At 37.2% G+C, this 26,975-nt stretch overlaps 1 protein-coding gene across 1 annotated transcript; it reads left to right on the top strand.

Annotated features, from left to right (window-relative positions):
• The first annotated feature begins 2,112 nt into the window (after nucleotides 1-2,112).
• Nucleotides 2,113-26,213, top strand: LOC132636261 (uncharacterized). Its single transcript, XM_060353030.1, has 18 exons — nucleotides 2,113-2,243; nucleotides 2,374-2,548; nucleotides 3,585-3,765; nucleotides 9,210-9,512; nucleotides 9,959-10,048; nucleotides 10,480-10,926; nucleotides 11,057-11,164; nucleotides 13,068-13,198; nucleotides 13,297-13,429; nucleotides 13,590-13,917; nucleotides 14,004-14,522; nucleotides 14,626-14,804; nucleotides 14,882-15,040; nucleotides 15,269-15,343; nucleotides 15,675-15,855; nucleotides 23,548-23,729; nucleotides 24,319-24,534; nucleotides 25,416-26,213. Exons 1-18 carry the CDS (start codon nucleotides 2,144-2,146, stop codon nucleotides 26,064-26,066), a joined length of 4,158 nt encoding a protein of 1,385 aa, XP_060209013.1. The 5' UTR covers nucleotides 2,113-2,143; the 3' UTR covers nucleotides 26,067-26,213.
• Nucleotides 26,214-26,975: the final 762 nt, after the last annotated feature.

Below are 26,975 nucleotides of genomic sequence, written 5' to 3'. Positions count from 1 at the left end.
TAAAGCATAAGGCGAGTGTTAACAATAATAACATCATTAGCACTGTAGGAACATCGTGCCGCAATTTCTTGAATCCCTATACTCTAGCTCATTGTCATTATTATCATACTTATAGGTGATTCGATATATAGAAGGACTCATAAGCTTCATCTTATAGAAGGATTATGGAAAACTTGAAGGATTCATGCCTTTTGAAAGAAGAGTTAAGCCTCACATACCTTTCTCGTTTAAGCAATCTAGCGTTCACTTATTCTCCTTCAATGTCACGTCTCTACCTTCAAAAGAGGATTCGTACTAACGTTAGTTAATCAACTATAAGAACGCACTACTATTTCTAGAGACAATTGGACAGCACTTCCTTTGTTTATACTACTTTTCCCATATTCCATATCAACTCCCAACACTCACAACAACAATTACAATATAACAATCAACAATCATCATTCATATACAATGACCATGATCCACCATTTCTCTTCATTTTTCCCACATTTATGGTTTTGGGTTCACTATCGTATTTTCTCATGTATCACACCTATCTCATGGTCTACATGTCATTTATAACGTATTCATACTCACAACACACTAACATTTATAATTCAATTAAACTACCATTCACTCATGGCACTATTCACTCTTTTATGACCCATTTGCTATGCTTTTCTACAATTCGGGTATCTTAACCTTCCAATACCTTAAACAACATGAAATGGTCATGAAACTTACCTTGGATGATGGTGGAACAAGCCTTGAGTGGAGTTTCTACTCTAGTACCAAAACCCTACTTCACCTCTTTTAGTTTTCTTTGAGGAAGATGAACTTGAGCTAGGTTTCACACTCTTGTTTTCATGAATTTGGCGTTATTGATCTTGATTTTCCCTTGATTCTCTTGAATTCTTGTGGATGAAGTGTTTTGGAGTATTCTAGAGAGTTCTTGAATTGTGAAGATGAGAAATGAAATAAAATGAGCTTGGGGTCCCTTATACTTAACTTGAAAATCTGATTTTTATGAACAGTAGTCGGGATGCACAGTGCCCGTAAACCCAGTTTACGGGCCGTATTCTAGTTTACGGTCCGTCCTTCATGACCGTATTTAAGCATATCAGAAACAGAAAGGTTTGCTGTAGGTCATGGTGGTTTACGGTCACAGTTTACGGGCCGTATTTCGATTTACGGTCCGTATTCTGAGTCGTATTTAACCATTTCAACATTTGACAGAAAGTTGAAGTTTTGATAGTTGGAAGACGATGGCACTTTACGGTCCGTAAATCACTTTACAGGCCGTATTCTGTTTTACGACCACTGGGTCGAAATGCAAATCTGCAACCTTTGCGTTTTCAAAACTCATGGGTAGTCATTCCCTTCTTAGTAAAACATCGTACACTCGTACTCTTCGTTGGTCTATTCATTGTATACTCACGGAAAATTTTCCGAGGTGTAACATTATATGAGTTGGAAGTCTATTAACGGGGAGGGGTATATGTGGTCCATTTAATTAACGGTAAGGGTATTTTTGACCCCAAAATTTAACGGAGGTATATTTGATCCATTTTCAATAATTTAGGGATATTTTTTACCCTTTCCATAATTTTTAATTGAAGTTCTTGCATTTTAGGATCCATGTAATTTCAAAAAAATATGGAGCACATCAAATCCAGTTTGGTATGTCAATTCGTCATGTCTACCTCCCTTTAGTTTTTTTCCCTTTAAGCATAGTTAGAGGTATAGCAGAAGCAAATCGACAATTTTTACGGCTTTGTTGAACTAATATTATAGATATAAATACCAATTTGTTTTTCCTATCTTTCTCTCTCCATGCAGAGGATTTTTTTTTTTTTTGAATTAAAAGGGAAAGCATAGATAAAGTTTTTGAATTTAAATTGAAAGATAAAAATATTTAAATTGAAATAACTTTTTTTGAATTTGATAAAAGTAAATCACGTAGATTGGCATCACGTTTCAAATGTCTTAATAATAATATCTTAGTTTTGCAAATACACACTTACGCAAAAGTAATGCCTTTTTAGGACCCAATTTTATTTTTAGGTTTTAATTTCCTTTTAGCTAAGCATCTTAATATAGATTTTAATAATTCCTTTTTTTATTTTTTTATTTTTTGTTTAAAAAGAAGCTTGCAGGTCTCATGTGTCCGTCCACTCATCTAACTCACATAAATAGTGTTGATGATCTCGACTCAGAAAATAAAATTTCTCCTATTAATTCGCCCGTCTTAATTCTTCCAGGTCCTTCATATATTCTGTCTCATTTTTGCCTCTTCTTTTTGCAATTCTTCCGTCTTTTGGCTGTCAAGAAGAAAGAAAATATAAAAGTAATACGGCGAAAACTAAGGTGTTTGATGTAATTAATTGGCAGGAAGGAAGGAGATGGAAGAGGAAGATGGGGGAAGCAGTATATTTTCAGACCTCAAACATTACAGCATTGAACTGCTCCAACTCCACCAAACCCCTAAGAATAACCCCTCCGAGCTCAGTCATCTTCTTCAACTTCTTCGCCGCTCTTCTTCTGATTCTCTCCAGCCTTTCTTCGAGTATCTTATCTTCCCCCACCCTCTTTATAGTTATCGCCTACTTTCTTATTCTTTAATGTCTATGTTTTCCATCTTGCTATTTTTCTTTCTTATTTGGTCTAACCTACCCAGATCCCACTTGTGGGTATATTCTTAGAGATTGTTCTATTGTTTTACTGGAATTAAAGGTGGATGTGTGTTGCTCACTTTTGTTCCATTTTCTTGCATAAAGAAAGAAAGAAAAAAAAGAAGCTAAGTGCCGGCATTTGGACATAAAAATGTGAAATTTGAGAAAAGAATTAGTATTTGGAAAAAAGTTGAAAAATGTTACTCCCTCCCTTTCAATTTGTTTCTTTGCTTTTGATTTGACACGCAGTTTAAGAAATTATAAAAGGCTTTTGAATAAACTAAAGATACATTGAATTTACCAAAATGCCCTTCAATCTTGTGCTCTTAAACATGTCACGTGAAAAGTTGAAATTAAAGAGTTGACTAAAATGGAAAGAGGCATTCTTTACTAAAAAGGGAAGTTAGACAAACAAGTTGAAACGGAGGGAATAGTATTTGGAAAAAAGTTGAAAAATGGTATTTGGAAATTGGAGTTGTGTTTGGACGTGAATACAACTTGGAAAAGTATTGAATTTTTGTGAGTGATTTGGAGTGACAATTGCGAAAACAGGTATTTAAAGTTTTTCAGATTCCGCAATATTCCGTTATAATTTCGCAATATTCTGTAATAATTCAAACTACAAGTTGAATTCCGAAAAATTGTAACATTCTATGTATTCTGGAAAAAAAGTGAAAATTATCCATCTCCAAACGGGCCCTTAGTCTGATTGTTTTACAGTATATCACGGGTAGCCTCTCTGAAGAAATTTGCTTTTGCTGTGTGATATATCTTTTTAATGACGGTGGTGTCTGTGTCAGCTTGCATGCACCTTGACTATTCTATCCACCAGATACCTTCTTTTGCGGTTTGATATGTATTTACCTCTTTCACTCTTTGGTCTCTTAATTCCTTGACGGGCGGATATCTTTTTTTTTTTTTTTTTTCCAGCTATACATTGTTTCCTTTGCTGCTTCTACTGGATGCCGCTGTTGATAGCAGATCATCAACCAAAGTTGATTCCAATGAAAGATTAATGATGCCTAATACATTGAGTGATATAGTGATGGAAGGTGCTCTTCATTGTCTTGAGGAACTTCTGAAGAAGTGTTGTATAGGGTCTGTGGATCAGGTATTTAGACTTTCTGAAATGTAATAGCTGCATTCCATATTTCAATTATCCATGGTTAGGGATAGTTGAAGAAGAATTTTTCTACCTTTCTTTTTACCAAATTTGTTAGGAAAGTTATTTGGGAATTGTTTCTCGCTAGACTATTAGGTTAATAAACTTCCCTTAACTCTCTCTCTAAATACTGTGGTTTGGTGCTCCTGAAGCTGTTACTGAACTTAGTACTCAGCTTCTCTTCGTGATTGTGTTGTTTGTTATGCGGTCTCATATGCATTGAGCCAATAGCTTTGTCATACTTCCCTTTTTTGAATTATTATATATCACACTTAATGTAGTTTCTTATATCCCAATGTTTCTTGGCTTGGGCTTAAGCGTGTGTTGTTACAAAGAAGGAAATAAAGGACTAAGGATATAAATGAAATGCATTTGTTTAGTAAGAAAAGTAATTAAATGATACAACAACAATTAAGTGAAAAAAAAGGAGTTAAAAAAAGGAATTAAGGGGAAAAGATAATGTCAATCATTTTTAAAACTATTTTTAATTTCTGATCAAAGCAAACATGCAGTTTTAAGTTTCTGATTCAGGTTCGTTGACTAGTTTTTTTAATTCTAAAGCTCTGATGTCCTAATCATAACTATTAACGTATTCATTTATAGTGGTTCTCTAATAATACGTCATTTTGCTAGCTATACTTATTATTTGGTTCTGCTCTCAATAACACATGAGTTTTCAAAAATAATTTGTTGAGTTAGAGCCTGTTTGGATTGGCTTATAAGTTGCCTATAAGCTGTTTTCAGCTTTTTTGAGTGTTTGGCTGGCCAGCTTAAAGCCATTTTGTGCTTAAAATAAGCCTAAAAAATTAATTGGGCCCGTTTGGCTTAGCTTATCTAAAGCAGCTTATAAGCTGAAAACAACTTATAAGCCAAAAAAAATAAGTTGGACTACCCCAACTTATTTTTTTTTGGCCTTTTTAAGCCCATCCAAACAGGCTCTCAGAATGATTTGTAAATGAAGTTACAAAATTCTCTTTCAAATAGTCCATAGATAAAGGTGGGTCAGAGTTGGTGGAAGCTTGAAGGACTTTAGATTTCTGGAACAATTTTTTCAGAAATATTGGTAGATGCTATTCAAACCATCCTTTTTCAATCCATATAATCTCATAAAAGTTATCTTAGGTTAAAGAGAGTGCCATCTGCAATGTTAAAAGAATCTTTGATAGGTAAAGGAGGCAAACTAAAAAGCTAAACTTCTAATGAAGCGCATGCCTTAGTGGCTTGGTGTTGGACTGAAGCACACACCTTACTGGTTTGGTGTGTGAACTGAAGTGTCGCCTTAGTGAGGCGAAGCACCTCGCTTATGCTGCATCTCTCTTTAGGACTTAAGTGCACCGTGCACGTTAAGTATTCCTTCCTTGTGATATCATAGTTCAAATAAAAATTTCAATGAGTAGGAAGCTAAGAGAGATTCCAAACAAGCTTAAAAACGAACATTCTGAACAATACAAGTCAAGGTTAAGGTTTGAAATCATGATTCCAAACCATGGCTTGAAACCATGTTTGGACATGCAATTTGGATATCTTAAGTTGTATTTTCTCTTGTAGACATAAAAATCCTACAAGTTGTGAAAACCATCCAAATATTCCCAATTCTTATACAATCTTACCAAATGAGCAAGTCATAGTTCATAACAAAATTAATACGCTACTAGAAGGCTTTTCTAAAAAATACAAGGTGAGGTGCCATGGTGCATGTTATTCGCGGATGACATAGTATTGATTGACGAGATCCGCAACGGAGTGAATGCTAAGCTGGAGGTTTGGAGACAAACTCTGGAGTCTAAAGGATTCAAGTTGAGTAGGACCAAGACAGAGTACATGGAGTGCAAGTTTAGTGACGTGACACATGAGGCTGGCGTGGAAGTGAGGCTTGGGACCCTGGCTATCCGAAAGAAAGGGAGTTTCAAGTATCTTGGGTCTATTGTGCAAGGAGATGGGGATATTGACGATGATGTCACACATCGTATTGGCGCAGGGTGGATGAAATGGAGGCTCGCTTCAGGAGTGCTGTGTGATAAGAAGGTGCCATCAAAGCTTAAAGGCAAGTTCTACAAAGTGGTAGTGAGGCCGACTTTGTTGTACGGGGTGGAGTGCTGGGCAGTCAAGAACTCGCACGTTCAAAAGATGAAAGTCGCGGAAATGAGAATGTTGCGATGGATGTGTGGGCACACTAGGCGAGATAGGATTAGGAGTGAAGATATCCGAGACAAGGTGGGAGTGGCATCGGTGGAGGACAAGATGCGGGAAGCGCGACTGAGATGGTTTGGGCATGTGAAGAGGAGAGACACAGATGCTCCAGTGCGGAGGTGTGAGAGGTTGGCTATGGACGGTTTCAGAAGAGGTAGAGGTAGGCCGAAGAAGTATTGGGGAGAGGTGCTTAGACAGGACATGGCACAATTCCACCTTACCGAGGACATGACCTTAGATAGGAGGCTATGAAGGACTCAGATTAGGGTAGAAGGCTAGTAGGTAGTCCCACGTATCCCGTCGTACTAGTAGTCGCAGTTTCGATCTTCATTTTCTTGTCTTTTGATTCTTGTAGTGTGCTAGCTACTGCTTCTTTTTCTCAGACTGCTTTATCATGGCTTTTGTCGCTTTCGTTAGTTTCATTTCCGTTTTGCTTTGTATTGTTTGTGCTTGTCTAACTTTTTCTCATCATATTTTCTCTTGAGCCGAGGGTCTTTCGGAAACAGCCTCTCTATCTTCTGAGATGGGGGTAAGGTCTGCGTACACTTTACCCTTCCCAGACGCCACACCGTGGGATTTCACTGGGTATGTTGTTGTTGTACAACATCAATTGATCAAACTTTAGTTCAATAAAAACGAAAATTTAACATGAATAGTAATGAGGTTGGTAGACGTAAATAAAGGTAGACATAAATAAAGGTTGGTGGAAGTTAATGAGGTTGGTAAATGGTTGGTGGGAGTAATTGTTAAAAATAGCTACCAACTTATGGGTCTTTTTTTACAAAATATAAACTTATGGGTCAAATATTATATTTAAATTTCTTGAAACCATGGTTTGAAACCCCAATTCATGCCCAAATCATGCCTTTTTGGATGATTTGGGGTTTCAACTTTCAAACTATGGTTTGAAACCATGAGATGAAATGCATGTCCAAACGCTGGTTTCATCTAATGGTTTCAAACCGCATGTCCAAACGCCTACTTAGAAAATGAATTAAACTTAGTCAACTCTTTGTGCTATATTTGCAAAAAAATTGGTTTCATTGTATCTGTAGCTTCAGAGGAAATGGATTTTTAGTCTAATCTGCTGCTCAGATGCCATTTTGACTGCTATGAAATTCAAGATAAAAAGGAACATAACGGATAGCTGGCTGTGTTTGTTTATATATTTTTTGATCAAGCAAAATAATATTACATAGTAATAGAACAAGCATCCGGAGGATGCAGCTAATTACAAAAAAAAAAAAAAAAAAAAAAAAAAGTAAGTCTCCTCTCTAATCATCACCTCCCTAACAGTTTAAGGATATTACAAAATCAAACAGGTCTAAGGACTTATTTTCATCAGAGTAGCTACTCCAAGCATAAAGATTAATTAAGCATCTAGCTTCCAAAAAGTGTAGAGAAGTTGGCCTTCGGATAAAAGCCTTCCCCACTCTGACTTCTTCCATCAAAGCACCTCTGATTCCTGTCTTTCCATATACTCCAGATAATGCAGTGGGATACCATCTTCCAGATATTTTTGATAGAGATTCCAACGCTGAAGCTATTCCATAACGCAAAGGCTTCCTTAAGTGTTCTTAGCATTTCCCGGTTTATACCAAAATATTACTGAACAACTTCCACAGATCTCTAGCCACTTTGCAGGGAACAAACAAATGTTCTATACTTTCACTGTCTTCTGTACATAAGTAGCATCTGCTATATAGATTAATGCCTCTTTTCTTCAAACCTTCTTGTGTTAGACATGCCTTTAACACTGCCAGCCAACTGAAACAAGCTACCTTGGTGGCTGCGTTGGTCTTCCATATCAACTTCCAAGGTCAGTCTTCAATAATATTACTTCTTTTTACTATTTCCTCATAGCACTCCTTCACTGTGAAAGTTCTCCTACCTTCAGAGTCCATTTCCGTCTTTTATTTGCAGTTGGCTTTTTGAAGTACTAATATGTAGGGGCTCTTTTGATTTTGTTTAGTGGATTACTACTAGAAATATCATTCTAGGTTTATACAAGGTAAGTGTGGGCTCGGGCTCCTGAATACAAGACCCTCATCAAGTCAAGCATAGCACGTGCCAACAACAAGATAAAAAAATCCTTTATTCATGATTTAAGCCTTACTTTCTTTATACATGTGGTTGTTCCTTGTTTTCCCCTTTTTCCTTTTCGTTTTTGATAGTGTCGAAGAAGGACAGGAATTGGGAATTCTGAGCCGGAATATTCCTTTGGCATCAAATAATCCTCACCTCAAGCCATATTTTTAGCACTATCTTTAAGAATCTTATAACATTAATTGCAAATTCCTATTACCAATAGTAGATAACCTCTTTTCTTCTTTCAACACGTACCAATAGCAGATAAACTAGATGTTGAGGTTCACAATCTCATCCTGTCTTAATTTTTTTAACACTTAGGTTTGATAGCCTACCTGTGCAGAATTAATAAATATCTGTTTCTAGGGTTTGTTTCACGGGTATTCTTGTTCTCCCACCTTTAGCTGCCTCTTCTTTTTCTAATGCCATTTTCCATGCGCAATGGGTTAGAGACTTTGGAATCATGGACTTGATATCTACGTGGACCATATTGATCCCTTAGTGTAACCTGAAGCCCCTAAACCTCATGCTTGTCCATTAGTTAGTTACTTTTCTTACATGTGATATTTCAAAAATACATGACATGATAACCGTAATCCTTTAGAAAGAAGTTTTGCCAAGTAGGAACTAGTGAAACTGAAATAGTGAGCGGACTCTAAACTTTCCCAATTCCAAGTGAAACTTAGGAAGTGTCTGAATGAACTAGCACTCTAGCGGAACTGATAAGATTGGAAAATATATCTTCTAGAACTTGAGCATGCTTAACCAGTGGATGTTTTTCTAGTGAACAGCACTCTTAAATATCTTTTGAAGTTATATACCTCTTCACGTTTGCAGGCTAATATTGTTGTTCACCCAAGCATTTAAACTAACAGTTGTACAATCACTTGCCATGCACTTTTTAATGGCTTGAACAGTGAAATTGGCCCTTTTGGGTTTTTTTTAACCATCCCGAAAAACAGTCCATTCACTGTTCAAATAGTTTTGGTGCTATTATCTCATAGTTGATAAGTTGAATATTCTGCTAAAAAAGTCGCTTTGCAAGCCTTCCACTGGAATTGATATTTGACGTTTGATAGGGACTCTTCTTAATAATCCATGATTTGCTTTTGCAGTTCATTGTATTAACAAAGAAATTGACTCGGGGAGCGTTGCTTTCGCCTCTGGAGGCTTCAGAAGAGTTCCGTGAAGGACTGATAAGGTGTTTCAAAGCACTGTTGCTTAATCTGCATTGCTGTTCCAGTGAGTCCTGCTCATGCAAACAAATAAGTGGTTGGCCTTTGCTTCTGGAAAGAAAAAGTTTGCACTCTCCACCTGTTTCAAAACTTAAATTCAAGGAAGAAGAGTGTTTAGTTGCATTTCTACAGTCTGAAACTGCTTCAGTTGCTGTTGGACATTGGCTATCACTTCTGCTGAAGGTATATATTTTGCTCTCCGGTAGTCCCTCTGGGGACATCCGATATGTTTTGCTCTCCAGTCTCCTTTGAGGCAGACATATTTTATTTTCTTACTATTCTGTATATATTTTGCTCTCCGGTAGTCCCTCCGGGGACATCCGATATGTTTTGCTCTCCAGTCTCCTTTGAGGCAGACATATTTTATTTTCTTACTGTTCTGTATATATTTTGCTCTCCGGTAGTCCCTCCGGGGACATCCGATATGTTTTGCTCTTCAGTCTCCTTTGAGGCAGACATATTTTATTTTCTTACTGTTCTGTATATATTTTGCTCTCCGGTAGTCCCTCCGGGGACATCCGATATGTTTTGCTCTCCAGTCTCCTTTGAGGCAGACATATTTTATTTTCTTACTGTTCTTCACACTATTGTTCTAGTTTTACTTTTGAGATTTTTCATGGCATTCACAGGCAGCAGATGTTGAGGCAGCACGAGGGCAGCAAGGCAGCGCAAGCCTTCGGATAGAAGCCTTTTCCACTCTGAGAATACTTGTTGCTAAGGTTCCTCTTCTCTCCTTTCTGGGCTGCTTTTCCTCTTGCAGGTTCTGTTGTTATTGGCTTTTGGAGTTCTCGGTTATTCCTACACAGGTTCAATGGAGTTTACTCATGTGAGGCCATGCCTTCGATAATATTTAATATCTTTACTCCAATTAATGCTAGAAATTTGCCCATAAAATGAGTGAGACGTGGTCAAAGGATGTAGAAACATATATATATATATATATGTATATATATATCTCTCTGTGTGTATGTTACCTTTATCAAAAAATAATAATATCTGTGTGTGTGTGTGTGTGTTTATACCTAGACTCTCGTCAGAGGTTTGTTAGTTTTACTACTACCAGTTGTCATTCTTGCGCTCAAACTTAGGTTGCATTGCTGTTCAGGTTCATATAAGTTACATTTTTACAATTTTATATGATGTTTGGCAGGTTGGCACTGCAGATGCTTTAGCTTTCTTTTTGCCAGGAGTTGTTAGTCAAATTGGCAAAGTTTTGCATATTTCAAAAACATTCATTAGTGGGGCTGCTGGGAGTGCAGAAGCTTTGGACCAAGCGATTAGAAGCTTGGCTGAATTTCTTATGATCGTTCTCGAGGACAATTTTAACTTGCCGTTTCTTGGTCTGCCCCTTGATGATGTCAAGAAAGGGAAATCGTCAGTGTCATTTCTGGAGGCACTTCGTCAGTTGCCCTCTTCTATGCATGATCAGAATTTGAGTGAGGCTGTTGACAGGGGCACCGTTGTACTTCGCTCCACAGAGGGGGAAAGTGTTAGTCCTAGAAACGTGAACGGATCTTTGTGTGTAATTCGTACAAAAGACTGGATTGTTGATACCTCGTCGCATGTTGAAAAGCTGTTATGTGCAACTTATCCCCACGTAGGTTATAGCAAGTTTCTCAGTGGCACTTGAATTTAAAATATTTTACATCAACTCAGTTTAAATTTATAATTTCCTTATTTAGTTTTTGAGAAACAATGTAAATTAATATTTGCAATTGTGTTCTTAGCTTTGCATGCATCCAAGCAAAAAAGTGAGACGAGGACTCTTGGCGGCAATAGAGGGACTCTTATCAAAAACCAGTTGTGTATTGAAGGGAAGCAGATTGATGCTTTTGGTGAGGTCCAAACTGGAACTTGTATCTTTAGCATATTTGGGTATCCAATAGTTATTGTATCAATGGGGATTTTATGATGGATACCAGCCCAAGATGGATATCTCTTTCATGTCAAATTTTCGATTCTCTTTCCTTATTCCTCTTTTGATTTGAATTGTCTCATACACTAAGATACTCTATCTGTCTGCTCGAACTTTCAGAGTAGCATTGATTTGAATTGTAGTTTAAATTAAAATGGGTCAAAAGTAGGTAGATAGATAAGTTAAAGATAAATAAGAATTGACACAGGACCAATGGGCTTTCGAGTAGTGAATGACAAGCTTCCTTCTTGAGAGAAGTAGACATCAAATTCTAACAGAATAAAAAAGGAAAGTAAGACGGTCCATTTTGGGATTGAGGAGTTACTGTTATTGTGCCGACATAAGTGTCTTTTGTAGTTTTCATCAGCTAACTTTTGCTTATTCTAAAGTTGGTCTTAGAATCTAAGAGCTGTGTTTTTAGATTGCAGTTTCTCTAGCTGATTTTGCTGATGGAATCATTAATTGTTAATAAAGTTGCTGCTAATTATGTTATCATTGTCAAAAAAAAAAAAAAGTTCCTGCTAATATGCTGTCATATTTTATTCATTTGAGAAGTAATAAGCACTTATGTCATATTATATCTATTAGTATGGAGAAAGCTGTTGCATACCATTGAGACTTCTTCACATGAGCATGGGGCTTCCATAATGGAGGTCTCAGGTTCGAAACCCCCTGCCTACGACAGCAGGAAATTTGCCTTCTGGGTCGAGCTCGCCGCACGGGGCTTGCCTAGTGCGGGTTATCTCTCTCGTGTGGTTAGCGGGCTATTGCACAGGAGCGGGGTTTACCCTGTGCGCACCCGAAGGGTAGTGCTTGCGGGTTCCCTTGCCATCACAAAGGGAAAATAAAATAAAGTAAGACCTGTTTAGCTGGTGTTTGGACCGTATCTATTAGCACTTTGGTCTTATGTAGTAGTTTAAAGTGGTTCTTTCTGTCATAGTGCCCTTAGAAGTGGAATTTCCCAGTGCTATTCCTTGAGATGTCAAAATTCATAATCCATTGCAATATCCTGAAATTATCCAAACTCCCCAAGTCTTGTTGGCTTGTGCATATGCTGCTGGCTCACGGCAAAATTGATTCACAAAGATTGACATCGTAAGACATATGGGAGAATAAAAGATGTATTTTTTTTAATAACTGGAAAATCTCCAAGGAGAAATGATGCTCAATTCGAAACTCAGTGCATAATGGGCCGACTCCTCTACGCTTCTCCACTCAAATACCAGGCTTTTATTTGCGGCAGGATTCTAACTTGTGGCGTAAGCCTAACCCACACGTCACGCACTGCACTCTTGCCACTACATCTGAATTGTATCTGTTTGGCTGAGCCACTTACATAATCTATTGTGATATACCAGTTACTTCTTGTGCTTTCCTCTCATGGAACTTGATGCTCTATATTGTATGTAGTGCTTGCTGCTACATCCTGTCAAAATGGTACATAAACCACTATCACAACAAAACCATTTCTTTATCTTGGTCGTCGATAGCATTGGAGACTGTAATTGGCACTTGGCACTTAAGTTAGTTTCTGATAAATATCTGCTCCTTTTTATATCTTTGTTCAGCATACTTGCCAGCTTGCGATGCCATGACATTTGATGAATTGGTACAATTATAAATATGCAAAGTTGGAATGCATTGACTCTCTTGTATATATAAGTGAATCGCCTTTCTTTGTTTTTACATTCTGGTGCCATTGGGCACTTTATTAACAGTCTTGAAGCTTCTTTGAAGTAAATGATTTCATAGAGATATTTCTCATTTTTCAGTAACCTAAATTTTTTTATTCTGAATTTATTCTTGACTCTTGCAAAATGCAGGAAAATCTATGTGTTTTGGCATGTGATGATTCCGCGGAGGTGTCCTCAACTTCACAGTCGTTCTTTGGACATCTGCTCTCATCACATGGGAAGCTTCACGTAAAACATGATGTTGCTGAGATTTTTAACAGGTCTTTGTGGTTTTAATCTTTTCTCTGTTGAAACATATGTAGTTGGTAGCGGCTTATGCACTAGAATTGTTCTAATTGCTTGTACATCCTCTTCACAGGCTTGTCGAAAAGCTTCCAGAGGTGGTCCTTGGAACTGATGAATCATATGCAATTGCACATTCCCAGAAACTGCTCGTACTGATCTATTTTTCAGGGCCACAACTCGTGGCAGACTACCTCTTTCAGTCTCCTGTAGGTGCAACAGGCCTAGTGTTTTCTCTGTTTCTAGCCTTTTAAGTTAGAATCTTTTGTCTTGATGCTGAGCTGTGATACTTTCCTTTCTAACATTAGTGCTTATTATTTGCTCTTCTGAGTGGATGTTAAGTGTAATGCCTTTTGGTGGAATGTGTAGGTGAGAGCTGCTCAATTCTTGGATGTTTTAGCCCTCTGTCTGAGTCAAAATTCAGTTTTTGCTGGTTCCCTTGAGAAGAATGTTGTAGCAAAGCGTTCCTCATCAGGGTTCATGCATTCCATAGCAGAGATAAGAGCTGTTGGAGTTGCTGACTCTGACAATCTGAGAAGTAGAGAGAATCAAACTAGAAGAGCACATGCCACAGAAAGTATAAAGAATGAGCATCAGCTGCCGCGCATGCCACCTTGGTTTGTTTATGTTGGAAGTCAGAAGCTTTACCATTCTGTAGCTAGGATTCTACGACTTGTAGGTTTATCTTTATTTGCAGGTTGTTTTCCCTTCTGAACTCTTACTGTATAATTTCTTCTTTCCTGACCTAAACTTGTAACTTTTTCCTTGCGTTTCTTTGTTTAGACCCTCGAACTGAAGGACCTCTATCTATTATCATTGACCTTCCATTGGAGAACCTGCGGAAATTGGTTTCTGAAATACGGATGAAGGAATACAGCGAAGAAAGTTGGCAATCTTGGTATAGCAGGATTACTTCAGGACAATTAGTACGTCAGGCCAGTACTGCTGTGTGTATCCTGAATGAGTTGATATTTGGGTTGTCAGATCAAGCAATTGATGACTTTACCAGAATGTTTAGAGCATATGTAATGGCGCCGCAAGAAAATAAGAAATGTCAAGAAGATGCGAGTCAATATTGCAAAATTGAACAATCTACGACAGAGGAATCTGTTTGGAAGATTTGCCAAGTTAAGGGAGAAAGGAGTCATTTAGTTGACTGCATTGGCAGTATATTACATGAATACCTATCCCCTGAAATATGGGATCTGCCTGTTGAGCATACAGCTGCTTTACAACAATATGATTGTGAGGATGCAAACATTAGCTCGCACTTCTTTAATGACAACGTGATGTTGCACCAGGAAATTCATCTTTTTCATCTCTTCTTGTGATTGTGGTTTCATGCGTTAGAGTGGCTGGAATTATGCTTGTCATATTGATATTAGTTTTGCTACTGTCAAACAGGTTATTATTGATGGAATTGGCATCTTTTCTATGTGCATTGGGAGAGATTTTTCTTCATCAGGATTTCTTCATTCATCTCTTTATATGTTGCTTCACAATCTTATTTGCTCTCACTTCCAAATTAGAAGTGCATCTGACGCTGTGTTACACATTATCGCCGCGATGCATGAGTATCCAACAGTAAGCAGCAGCCATGGATTTCTTACTTCTTGTGTCTTTTTGAAGGTTATTGTAACTAATTATAGAACTTCTTGTAGGCTGGACACTTGGTTTTAGCAAATTCAGACTATGTAATTAATTCAGTATGCAGGCAGCTGCGCTCTCTGGAGCTTAACCCTGATGTACCAAATGTACTAGCTGCCATGCTTTCATACATAGGAGTGGCTCACAGTATATTGCCTTTATTGGAGGAGCCAGTATGTCACAACAATTATCTTGGAAATTGGAATCAACAAAAGATCTTTTTTTTCCTTGTTCTGTTTTGTTATGTCTCTACACACAACTAGTTCTGAAATGAGGAATAATTGTTGTTGTAGATCTTGTTGTATTTTTTCTTGTGTCTGCACATGTGGACATATTCGGATGTATGTTTAATATTTTATTTTAAGTTGCAATATCTTCACATGACATTGTGATTTGTGCAGATGCGTGCTGTTTCCATGGAGCTTGAAATTCTTGGCAGGCATCAACACCCTGATTTGACCATTCCCTTCTTGAAGGTCACTTCTTACATTTGCTTGCTTTACTCTAATTTGAGAAGCACAAGCTGATAGGTATAGCGAAAGGATAACTGCCAGTTGTTTTTAGTCATATTCAGTGTCTTAAAATTAAAAGTGCATTTTCTTTTGACTGGTATGTCTTGCCCAGAAGGAATCTCACTTAGATCATGAGTCTCTGCATCAGACCTTTCGAGATTACATCACTCTGAAGCATTAGCGCCTATTTGTTGCGAGTTGTTGTGCTAGTATTAAATTTCTTGAAATTCTGATTATTGGATTTGGTGCTCTTCTCTATTCAGTTGTCTGGTTATAATCTTCCTCTATTCTTCAGGCAATGGCAGAAATAGTTAAGGCTTCAAAGCAGGAGGCTAGTGCTTTGCTGGACCAAGCAAAGTCATATTGTGAGGATGTGGAATCTAAAAAGCTGAACCTGGAGAAGAGGACCGAAAAGCTTATTGATGATTCAGGTTCATATAGTGATGAAAATGTTGGCAAGGGATTGTCTGAATCTGGTATGTAGCCATTAAATCATGCGACAGTTGGATATATGTATATGTGTGTGTATATATATATATATATATATATATATATATATATCAGTGTTATCAAAAGCGAAAAGCGCAAAAAAGCTATACGGTCAGCTGGGGCTTTAAGCGCAAAGCGCAAATAAAGCGTGGGCTTTAATGAAAACGGCGCAATGGTGCAAAAATAGAAATCTATATATGTTTAGTCCAAGACTAATAATAATAAGCATGAATAACAAATATATGGACAAAGGAATTGTACATTACGATAAAGTGAAATATGAATTATCTAGTGTCACCCCTTCAAGAGAGGCTCATTGGCAAGGAAAAGTATGTCTTAGAGCCTTGATGATGACACTAAAGCGCACATAAAGCGAGGCGAAGCGCTCAACATGTTTTGAGCTTCGCTTCAGGGCTTAGGTGCGCCTTTGACAACACTGATATATACATGAAGGTAGTAGGTTAGCACCCTCCACATTTTTTAATTTCGTTAAATATCCCTTTTAGCACATTAAATAAGAATGATAAGAGGAGCATTTTTGTCTTTCTGCTCAAATAACAAAGTCCAGCTTTCTTTCTCTCTCTGATTTCTTCTTCTATCAACCATGGTGAAACAAAGCTAAAAGGGAACTTATTTTTTTCCGAAAATCAAATGCCAAATGACGATAGTTTTATAAAGAAATTGTGATTTTGTGATTATAAATGGGAACTGATGGCAACCATTTCTAGGCATATTTCTGAGTTCGTAAAATCTCTCGGTGAATAGTATTGAAACAGTAAGAAACTGACAAACAAATTTTAGCTACGGTCGGGCGGTGATGCATTGCCAGTTCGAAATTGATCTATGGGAAAATTTCCTAATCTGATATGTTTTTGATATCTTTTGATGGGTGTATCTATGAGTTAAGTAAAATGGAAAAATAAGCTCAAAGCTGAAGGAGAAGAAGGAATTGTTTGCCGGAGAGAGACCCTTTTTCTGGGTGCTAGTTTCTGCAGAATGATGATGATTGTCTACTTACAATTTTTTTTTTCTTTTTCGTTTGGAATTAAATAATTACCTATGACATATGAAGGGATTGAAGAGGTGGCAGAGGCAATTTATATATAGCACTCTCCCCATTTTTTGATTTTCTTAAATGCCCTTACTATGTTTTACCAACACATTAAAAGTAGGGATATTTCTGTCATTTAAGGGAAAAAACCAATCTCCCCTGTATCACCCAAAATTACCATCGCGCCAACTCTGGAACCCCAATTCGTCTTGAGCAATTCCTCCATTTCATCTTCAATTTTACCAATGGGAACTTCATTCTACTGCCACTTCACAATATCTCTCTCAATTTCTTCCTGATTGCCTCTCCTAAATATTCTAATTTTTGTTTTCTACATCTTCCTTCTAGTTCATCCTCATCTTTCGCTGATTAAGAGTACAATAATGGACAAAGGAATAACCTCAGGTTGTCCTCTCATTACTAGTCTTATTAAGAATGGATTTAAAAGATTTTTACTTCTAAATCTTTTCACAATTTCTCCTCCCAGCTCATCACCAGTTTGTTAAGGGCAGGGAGTCTCAAAATTAGTTGCTTACTAATACCAACAGAAAAAGAAATGGAGAATATGAATCATATCAAATCTCCTTTGTCATTTTAACACAATGTTATAACTGCAGATTCACTCCTCGAAAAGGTAATCCGGAAGGAAACCCATTTGTCATAACCAAAAAGTTCTTTGCGAAGAAGAGCGCTTAACTATGATATAAAAGATGGGAAGAACCATTAACATACTGATTCTATTGATTCATCCTTGGAGGCTGGAGAAAAACATATGCTCAGGTTATACTGCGCCGACTGCTTTAGAATGGAAGAAAAGGGCTTCTGGGTGTTAGATTTATAGATGATGATGAGCTGCTGTCTATTGTATTTGTAGTACATCCGCATTGTCCCCATTTTTTGTTTTCCTTAAATACCTATCACTTCCTTGATGAGATGGGGTTTTTCGTCTTTCCCAAAAAAGAGAAGCTATATCTGATTCTCTTTTCTTTCTTTCTTTCTGTCTCTTGCGACCTCGATTGATTTGGCCTCCTCTCTCGATGTGGTCTCTCTCTTCTTTCCTCTTCTGCGTTCTTCTTTTCTTCTTTTAAGATTCAAAATGTGGTTTTTAATTTGGACTTTTCTCTTATCTCTCTCTTTTTCTTTCTCTCTTTCTCTTATAAGTTTTTTTATTAGGTTTTCTCCGGGGAAGATTCAATTTGTGGTCTTTGAATCTGAGTACCTTTTCATCCCTCAATCTGTGGTTAGAAAGTAAATTTTTTAAATACTAACTTACATTCTTTTTCTTTCCTTTTTTTCCCGAAATGTAGTAGTTAAATTTTTATTGTTAGGAATACAGTGAAATGTCAGTTCAAAGGATTAATATTGATAATTGAAAAGGTGTTTGTCCACATTTTTGTTTGACTCTTGGGATGCCAATCTGATGGTAGTAATGACTAAACTAAACAAGAAGGGGCCTAAAAGAAGAGAAAATCTTAAGGGACTTGAAGTTTCATTTTGGAATCATGGAGGCTGGGGGAGAAGGGATGGAGAAGAGAGAGGGCAGAAGGACAAGAGGTGGGATATCAGAGTTAAGCCAGTAACGATATTTGCTGCTTGCATGAAATATAATTAGGACAATACAACAAAAGACAATAGCTTGCTCTCTCTTTTTTTTTTTTTTTGAGTCAAAGGTAACCAGACAATAGCTTGCTTTTTGTGGCTGCAGTGCTCAAAATTTACTGCAATCATTTTTGGTATAGTGTTTTCTAGTGTAAGGTTTTTCTTTTATTAGCTCCAACATGATTTTGTCCTGTCCATTCCAATTATCAATCTGGCCAGTCAACTTTTCAGTGCACTGGATGTCTAGTTGTGCTTGTCTGGCCAGAACAGCTCTCCTTGTGGCTCTGTAAATGTCACAACCCTATTTCACTAAGTCGCGCGGGCACCTACCTTTCCCACCTCGGTAGGTGAACCCTTAACTCAACATTCACAATTTATAGAAAATAGCGGAAGAAAGAAAATAACGTAAGTCTCACAATATAGTATAAACAAGTGCGGAAGGAAATCTACCCCAGTATCTGGTCTGGTCATACAAGAGCATCTAAACTAATTACTACAAGTCTAAATAATAATACATAATAGTCTCAAAATCATGTCTCAGAATGGAAAGCAAGACATAATAATAGGAAGAGTCTTCGGGCAGCGAACGTCCTCATGCTCGAATCAGCAATCCTCGAATATCAGCCACGAGAGGTAGAAGTAGATCTATCCTGGTACTCTGCATTCATAAAAGAATGCAGAAAGTGCAGGTTAGTACAAACAAGAAGTACTGGTAGGTATCATAGGCCGTCCTCAGTTAGCTAACATATATATAGAAAGTAAATGAAAGATAGGCATGCTCACAATCATGTACAAGTATAATACAGTCTCATCAATACATATCAAGTCCTCAAGTATCAACAATTCACATCAGTATTCAAACCATCAGCTACCAACAAGGTTCCATAACCGATCAAGCCTATTATTAAAGCATCTAAACCAGAGTGTTCCAAGTACTCATCATAACCGGTAAAATATTCAATCAAGTATCCACAACACAATTAACAATCCAATCACAATGATGATAACAAGTGCAATGCAATGATATCGATGACATGAATGCAAGGCCATTTATCAATACCGTGTACACACATGCCTCGAGCAGAACATCACGTCTGGACGGTCATGACCCATGGGGACCCGCGACGGACATGTACCATGTCGCTCCGTAACACCTAGACTTTCCACCCTTCACGCCTACCGACCATCCCGTATCACACAGCCTAGAATGGTCGCGCAATCAATATAATACCTCCCAAGTGTTTCCAAGAAACAACATAGGCCACATCGTCACCCCTGGTCAAATGTGCCTTATATATATGCAAGATGAGTGTTCAATGTATGATTTAAGTATGAAGATGACAACTACAATCTCATATCAACCTCATATCAAACAGCAACGTGCCCCACATACACTTCATTTTATCAATCTCATCTCAATTTTACGCTCTCTGGCAAAGACCTCGGAGGCTACACTCTCTCACTTATCATCATCAGTACCATAACCATGCAATATCAATGTATCATGGAAATGAGTATGAATACGATGTAATGTAATATCGACAACCAATTCAATCCCAAACAGTACCACACATGGCACACAAGTAATGTCAATAATAAGGCTACACAATAAGCCACAATGGATTCACAATTCTCATCTCAATATCAATCAAGTAAAGTACTGCAATATCATAGCCATGATATTTCACTAATCACCAATATCCGATGTCTCAACGTGGCAGCGAGCCAATAAGTAAATGGAACAAGATAAGTCAACAACGCAACGGGGTGGCTAGCCCCCAAATCATACAACAAGGCCCAACCTAGGACAATATCCAACCCCACTTCATACGCGAAGGTCCACATGTTTTCTCCAACACAAACTAACTATACATATGCTTCGCTAACCGAAGTCTAATCATAAGGTAAGCCGTAACCTACCTGGAAAGCCGAACTGCAAAGTCTCAAATCTTAGTCTTGCCCTTCCTTTGAGCCTCGAGATAATGGAAGTCTAATAATATCCGAATCAAGAAGAAACATCATTCAACCTTACTACTACTTACTACTATTCAAGACCTGAATCCCAACCTATGGAATGGGGTTTATGAACTAAAGAGGTGAAATTAAGAATCTAAGAATATATAGGTCTCAACATGAAATTAATGCTCTAGGTGATCAGTTCCCACCAATTATAAGCTAGAAGAACTAACAAATCATTTAAATTCGGATTCTAGGCAAAACCTCCAAATTTGGGTATAAACCCTAGCTTTTCAATTGAAGAATTAACCTATAATAATGGATGCTACATGCTTACCAACATTGAATACATCAGATTCTATGATTATCTTAGCCAATTTCATCAGTATAATCAACTTAGGAAGTCTAAACCCCTTTTCAAGAAACTTTCATGAAAACCCATTTAATCCCTCTTTCATTCTATAGATTTCTAGCATTAGATCATGATTAGGAATAATAACTTGTGGAATCTAAGACTAAGAGAATTACCTTGATGAAGAATCTGCCCCAAAACCCTTAAATTCGCCTCCAAAACTTAAGGTTATGAGAATAAAAGAATGACATAAGGGTTAGGGTTTTATTAAGCCATTAAATGAAGAAATTGCCTGTCAACCGCTTTTGCGATCACGGGACTGCTATAACGGTCCCGCTTCAGTCGCTTACCCCACTGCTACAATGGTTAGCCAGAAATGCACTTAGCCGCTTTTGCGGCGTACCACTGCTATAGCGGTGTCGCTATTGCGGTACACCAGAAATCATAATTAATTCAAGTACCACAAACTCATAAATCCGATTATCACCTGAGGCCTTATACACACAAACCAGATATGTAGATATACATAAAGACGCGCTACGAACTCGCTCGTGGTCTTGAATTTCCCAACGGGGGTCTCGTTGACCAAGGCAACCCCCAAAACCAACCTTCCAACACTAGTCCCAAAATTAGGGGTGTACATGGGCCGGGTTGGTTCGGATTTTTTAAACACCAAACCAAACCAATTGCATCGGGTTTTTAAATTTATACACCAAACCAAACCAATAAAATTCGGGTTTTTCAACCTCGGTTTTCTCGGGATTTTCGGGTTTTTTTCTCGGTATAGTCTTGATACAAAACATATATACTTTTACTTCAAATATTTCTTTAGTCCTAGTAAGATACAACTATATAATTAAGGTATTTCTTAAGAAAATAACACAAAATGCGAGAAGAGTGATGACATTGTATTAAATATTCAACAAAAGATAATAAAATCGGTTAAAATAAATATTGCTAATTAATAAGCCATAAAGAAAATGACCATAATCTAAAAATACTAAGTCATGCTAAAATAAGTATGGCTAATAAGTATTAATTACATGACAGAGAAAAAAAACTTAAGGTTATGTATTTTCACTCTCCAAACCAATTATGCAAAACTAAAGAATAGATATTCAAAATTATTGTCATTTCTAGTGGTAAATTGAATTTCTTTTGTTAGCATTAGTGTTGAGTTGGTTGTGGTTTGGACTTTATTTGAGTTATTAACATCCATAGGATATAATACTTATGGACATTCAAAATTTTAAGTTGAAGCTTGAATAATATGATAATAGATAAAAAAAAACTAAGAAAAAATTTAAGAAATATTTATAAATTACATTACAAATAAATATTTTATGTATAAAATATTTTAAAAATTGAATACATGTAATGTCAGATTGGTTTGGTTCGGTTTGACTTTTTTTTTTTTGCTAAAACCGAACCAAACCAATTATACTCGGGTTTTTTTTTTCAACACCAAACCACTAGTTAGATTTTTTTCTCGGTTTGACTCGGTTTATCGGTTTGATGCGGTTTGTCGGTTTACTTTGTACACCTCTACCCAAAACACACCCGAGTGCATTGGGAACCAAACCAAACCCACCAATCAGTCACAAATGCTCATCCGGACCTCTCGGAATCGACGGAATTCCGAAAAAGGTCCGCTTACCCAAAAGTCAACTATGAGTCAAACGGTTTTCACTTAAAAGCCAATTTTTCCAAGTCACGTCAAGACACACCCAAATGCCTAGGGAGCCGTGCCACCTGTCCCCACGGGTCAAAATAGTACTAATAGGGCTCGGGGACGGGTCAACGGTGGCAAAATGGTCAAAAATGCATTAACGACCGAACGGGTCGTTACAGTAAAACATGCAGACCAGGCACTTTACTGACAACAAGGGAAACTTTGACACAAAGATAATACTAAAAGTCCTCTTCTCTCACAAAAGTATACTGAAATAGGAGATAGTAAAAGGTTTTTAATCTGTTGCATCTAGGAGATATTAGGTACAACTTATTATGGAGTGCTTAAATAGCTGCGTGTATTTGAACAAAATTTTGAGATTACCAATTGCAAGCAATGATGGCACCAACAACTGCAACATACTAAGTGTAATTCCACAAGTGGGGTCTGGGAAGGGTAGGATGTACCCAGACCTTACCCCTACCTTTGTGGGGTAGAGAGGCTGTTTCCGATAGACCCTCCGCTCAAAAGAAAAGAAATCTAAGCATGTTTGCAAGAAAATATGACAGCACAATAGCAAGATACAAAAGAAACTAAAACTAGATAACAAGACAGGCTAGAAAGCAAGAAATAACGACAGCCAAGTGGCAACATGCAACAATAAAAATGAAATAGAAGATACTACGCAAGTACTAAATAGGAATACTGCTAATAAGGAGAAAAGGGGAAAAGACCAATCCCCATCTCTCCCACACAAAGGTGCTACAACGCTCGGCTACCTACTAACCTTCTACACTAATCCTCGACCTCCAAGTAATGATGGCAACATAATAATATTATTTCTGTTTGACTCCATGATGCCAACCTGAACTATTGTGATATCTTATTCTTGAGTATCAAATTGTATTCTGGTGTTGAATCATATTTTGAAGAACACCTTGATATAATATTGAAACTTCGGGGTCGTTTTTCCTATTTGGAGTTCATGTTACCCTATTTAACCTTGTGACTGCCTTAGGCATCTGATGTTGGTATTCTTCTTTTAATAGGGATGCGGATCTACACCAATGATATGCAAATAGAGTGGGAGACTATGCTATTCAAAATGAGTGATTTTAGAAGGTTTAGACGAACAGTTGGATCTATTGCAGGTTCATGTTCAACAGCTGCAACTCCATTACTTGCTTCAGCGAACCAAGCAGCATCCTTGATAGCACTTGATATTGTTGATGTATGGTTTGGATCTTTACTCTCTAAGTCTCAATTAAGCAATTTCACGGTGTAAAGGTTACAATACTAGATAAGTGCTTAAATGCTGAACCTTCTATCCTAATACAAAAACATTATCCATTTCTTCCAGATTTGTTCAGTTGTATCCGCAGTTAGGACTTCATGGGTCCTTGGAAATCCCAAACTTCATCTCATTCCTGCTCAGTAAAAATAAGTTCATGTCTGTTCTGATAGAATAACTTTACTGCCCAGTCCCTCTTAGGCCACTTTCCTTCTCTCTTACTATAACTCGTATTAGTCGGTCCGTCTTGTTTTTATAGATATCTTTTGACTCTTCTGACAGAAGATCTAAGTTGAGGATTTCATTATACGCTATTGTCTCATTTTTCAATAGTATTCTCATTTATCCACCCTCATAATTTATTAAATGCTGCAGATCTCATAATTCCTTGAAGGAGCAACTGCTCTTTTTTTTTTTTTTTTTTTTTTTTAAATGTATATACTAGAGGAATAACGGTTTATTTACTTACTGAATTATTGTGCGTAGAAGTTTTCTTTGATTTTTTTTTTCTTTTTTCGAATGGCTTTAGGATGGATTTTTGACAGTAGCCAAAGTAGAGGATGCCTACAAGCTTGAGAAGAAAATCAAAGAGGCAATTGAACATGTGGCTGATATGTGTTCATTTTATAGTATTAAGGATGCTTTAGATGCTGATGCTGATGAAACTACCGAGAACAGACTGCTCCCTGCAGCCAATAAAGTGTGGCCTTTTTTGGTTGCCTGTATTCGAAATAAAAGTCCATTGGTGAGTGACTTTTTAACATTGTTATTTTCTGGAAACCTACTAATCAATATTGCTGGATAAATTTTTTTTTTACTTTGACTGTTTTCAATTTTATGGCAACTATAATTATGAGATGTGCTGGGGAAGCACGACTGGAAACCAATTGACTTTTAGAAGTTCCTAATTTATGGTTTGGATTAGGGGGATGCAGATGATAGGCAGTTAACATGAAATAACTGAATACATAAAGAATGGACGAGTGCATAATCCAATACGTCCAATTTGAGCTGTCATGCGTGGATTGGATGTTGGTAGCAATAGGCAAATCTGTGCCCAGTGACGATGGTTTCACTGTTCTCTTTGTTGCACGAGTACTGCTACATTAGTAAATTTTTATAGGTCACCATTAGAGTCCTCGAGATATCTGGAGGTGAAATTTGATTGTCATTCAGACAATGAAATCTGTAGTAGGATGAAATAAAGAGTATGTCGTCATCAATTTCTTTTTCTTTGGTCCTTGCTACACTCCCTTGCCCAACCCCACCCAATTAACAGAAAAGAACTGGTAAAGCCCGAGGATTAAGAGCCCGTTTGGATTGGCTTATAAGTTGGTTTTCAGCTTTTTTGAGTGTTTGGCTGGCCAGGTTAAAGTCATTTTGGGCTTAAAATAAGCTCATAAAAATAATTGGGCCCATTTAACTTAGCTTATCTAAAGGAGCTTATCAGCTTATAAGTCAAAAAAAATAAGTTAGACTACTCCAACTTATTTTCTTTAGCTTATAAGCTGTTTGCAGCTTATAAGCATAAGCCCATCCAAACAGGCTCTAAAAGTTTTTTAATGGTAGTAGTATTACCAGTAAAACTGTTTTCTGATTAGTGGTTTCCTATTCACTGATAAGCAGGCTGTTCGAAGATGTACACAAACAATCAGTAATATCGTGCAGATATGTGGAGGCGACTTCTTTACTCGACGTTTCCATACAGACGGGAAACACTTCTGGAGCTTTTTAACTACTTCACCATTTCAAAAGAGAGCCCCAGGTTCTTCAGAGGAGACTTACTTGAAGCTTCCATACCGCGGCCGTTCTGCATCTTCAGGAGATTCAGCAGCTGAGATTTCTGATCTAAAAGTCCAGGCCGCAGTGCTGAACATGATTGCAAATCTTGCTCGGAACAGACACAGTGCTTCAGCACTGGAAGCAGTTCTGAAAAAGGTGAGCGGTCTTGTTGTTGGGATAGCATGTAGCGGTGTTGTAGACCTTCGAGACACATCTATAAGCGCCCTTGCTGGACTCGCTTCAATAGATCCTGATCTTATTTGGCTTCTTCTTGCTGATGTTTATTACTCGAAGAAGAGAGAGACGCCTATACCTCCTACAACAGGAGAGTTTTTAGAGATATCTCGAATTTTACCTCCAGCCTTGTCGTCTAAAGATTACCTTTATCTGCAGCATGGAGGGAAGAATTATGGGTTTGACATTGATTTTACTTCTGTTGATACCGTGTTTAGAACACTACATTCTCAGTTTTTCAGTTCACAAATGTACAGTTGAGTTTCCTATGTCTCAAGTAACTGGGCAAGGAGCTCTTAAAGTTTCCATTTTAGATAAAGAAAAAAAGAAAACAATATATTTAGGGGCATGAGTGACTAATTTTGCAAAGTTCAAGTACAAATTTGGACTTCTTTCCTTTCTTTTTAACCTGTCTCACTTTCGTGGAGCTTCCCTATAGATGAAGGGCATGTGTTATATGTTTGGTAACAGTAAGGTCATTTTTTAATCGAGCCATTAAAAGGACATGCGTGACTAACTTCACCATGATTTATTTCAATTAAATATTGAAACTTCATGCGCATCATGTAATTTCATCACGATCTTATAATATGATGAATTAGTAGGAGTGTATAGTTTTTGATGCAAAGTATTTAAAAAACACAAGGCAACGAAAAACTGTTTTTTTTTTTTTTTTTTGGGACGTTTTATTCCACCAGATAGACTAGATAAAAGGTTATTCAAGGTGTGTTAAAAAATTCTCAGAGAATGAAGATTTCTTTTGATGTTATAGCCAGAATTTGATCTACTGGAAAAAGTAGAAGTTAGATGGAAAGGGGCTCTATTTCGCGATTCCATGGAACCCACAAGTTGAGCTTAGTTTTAAATAATACTACTATTTAATTTGCCCACGTTTTGTGCACACGATATATTTGGATTTTTTGTATTAATCGAGAAAAGAGAATAAACTTTTGATGTATGAATAAAAAAATTGATTTCATAAGTGTTATGAATTCATTGTATTCGTTAATTGAAGTGGAGGTCATTTAGATATACATGTATGTTATAAAAGAGATGTTTCTCATCCTTTTATGAACACAGAAGAAATAAATAATAAATGTGCTCTCTCTCATATCTCTTGTTTGTGTATCTTGTTTTATATTGTCTAATTTGCTTTCAATTTACAACACG

The sequence above is a fragment of the Lycium barbarum genome, chromosome 4, assembly GCF_019175385.1.
Source record: "Lycium barbarum isolate Lr01 chromosome 4, ASM1917538v2, whole genome shotgun sequence".
NCBI lineage: Eukaryota > Viridiplantae > Streptophyta > Magnoliopsida > Solanales > Solanaceae > Lycium > Lycium barbarum.
Note: the sequence above shows the minus strand (reverse complement) of the source record. Positions and strands in the feature narration are given on the sequence as shown.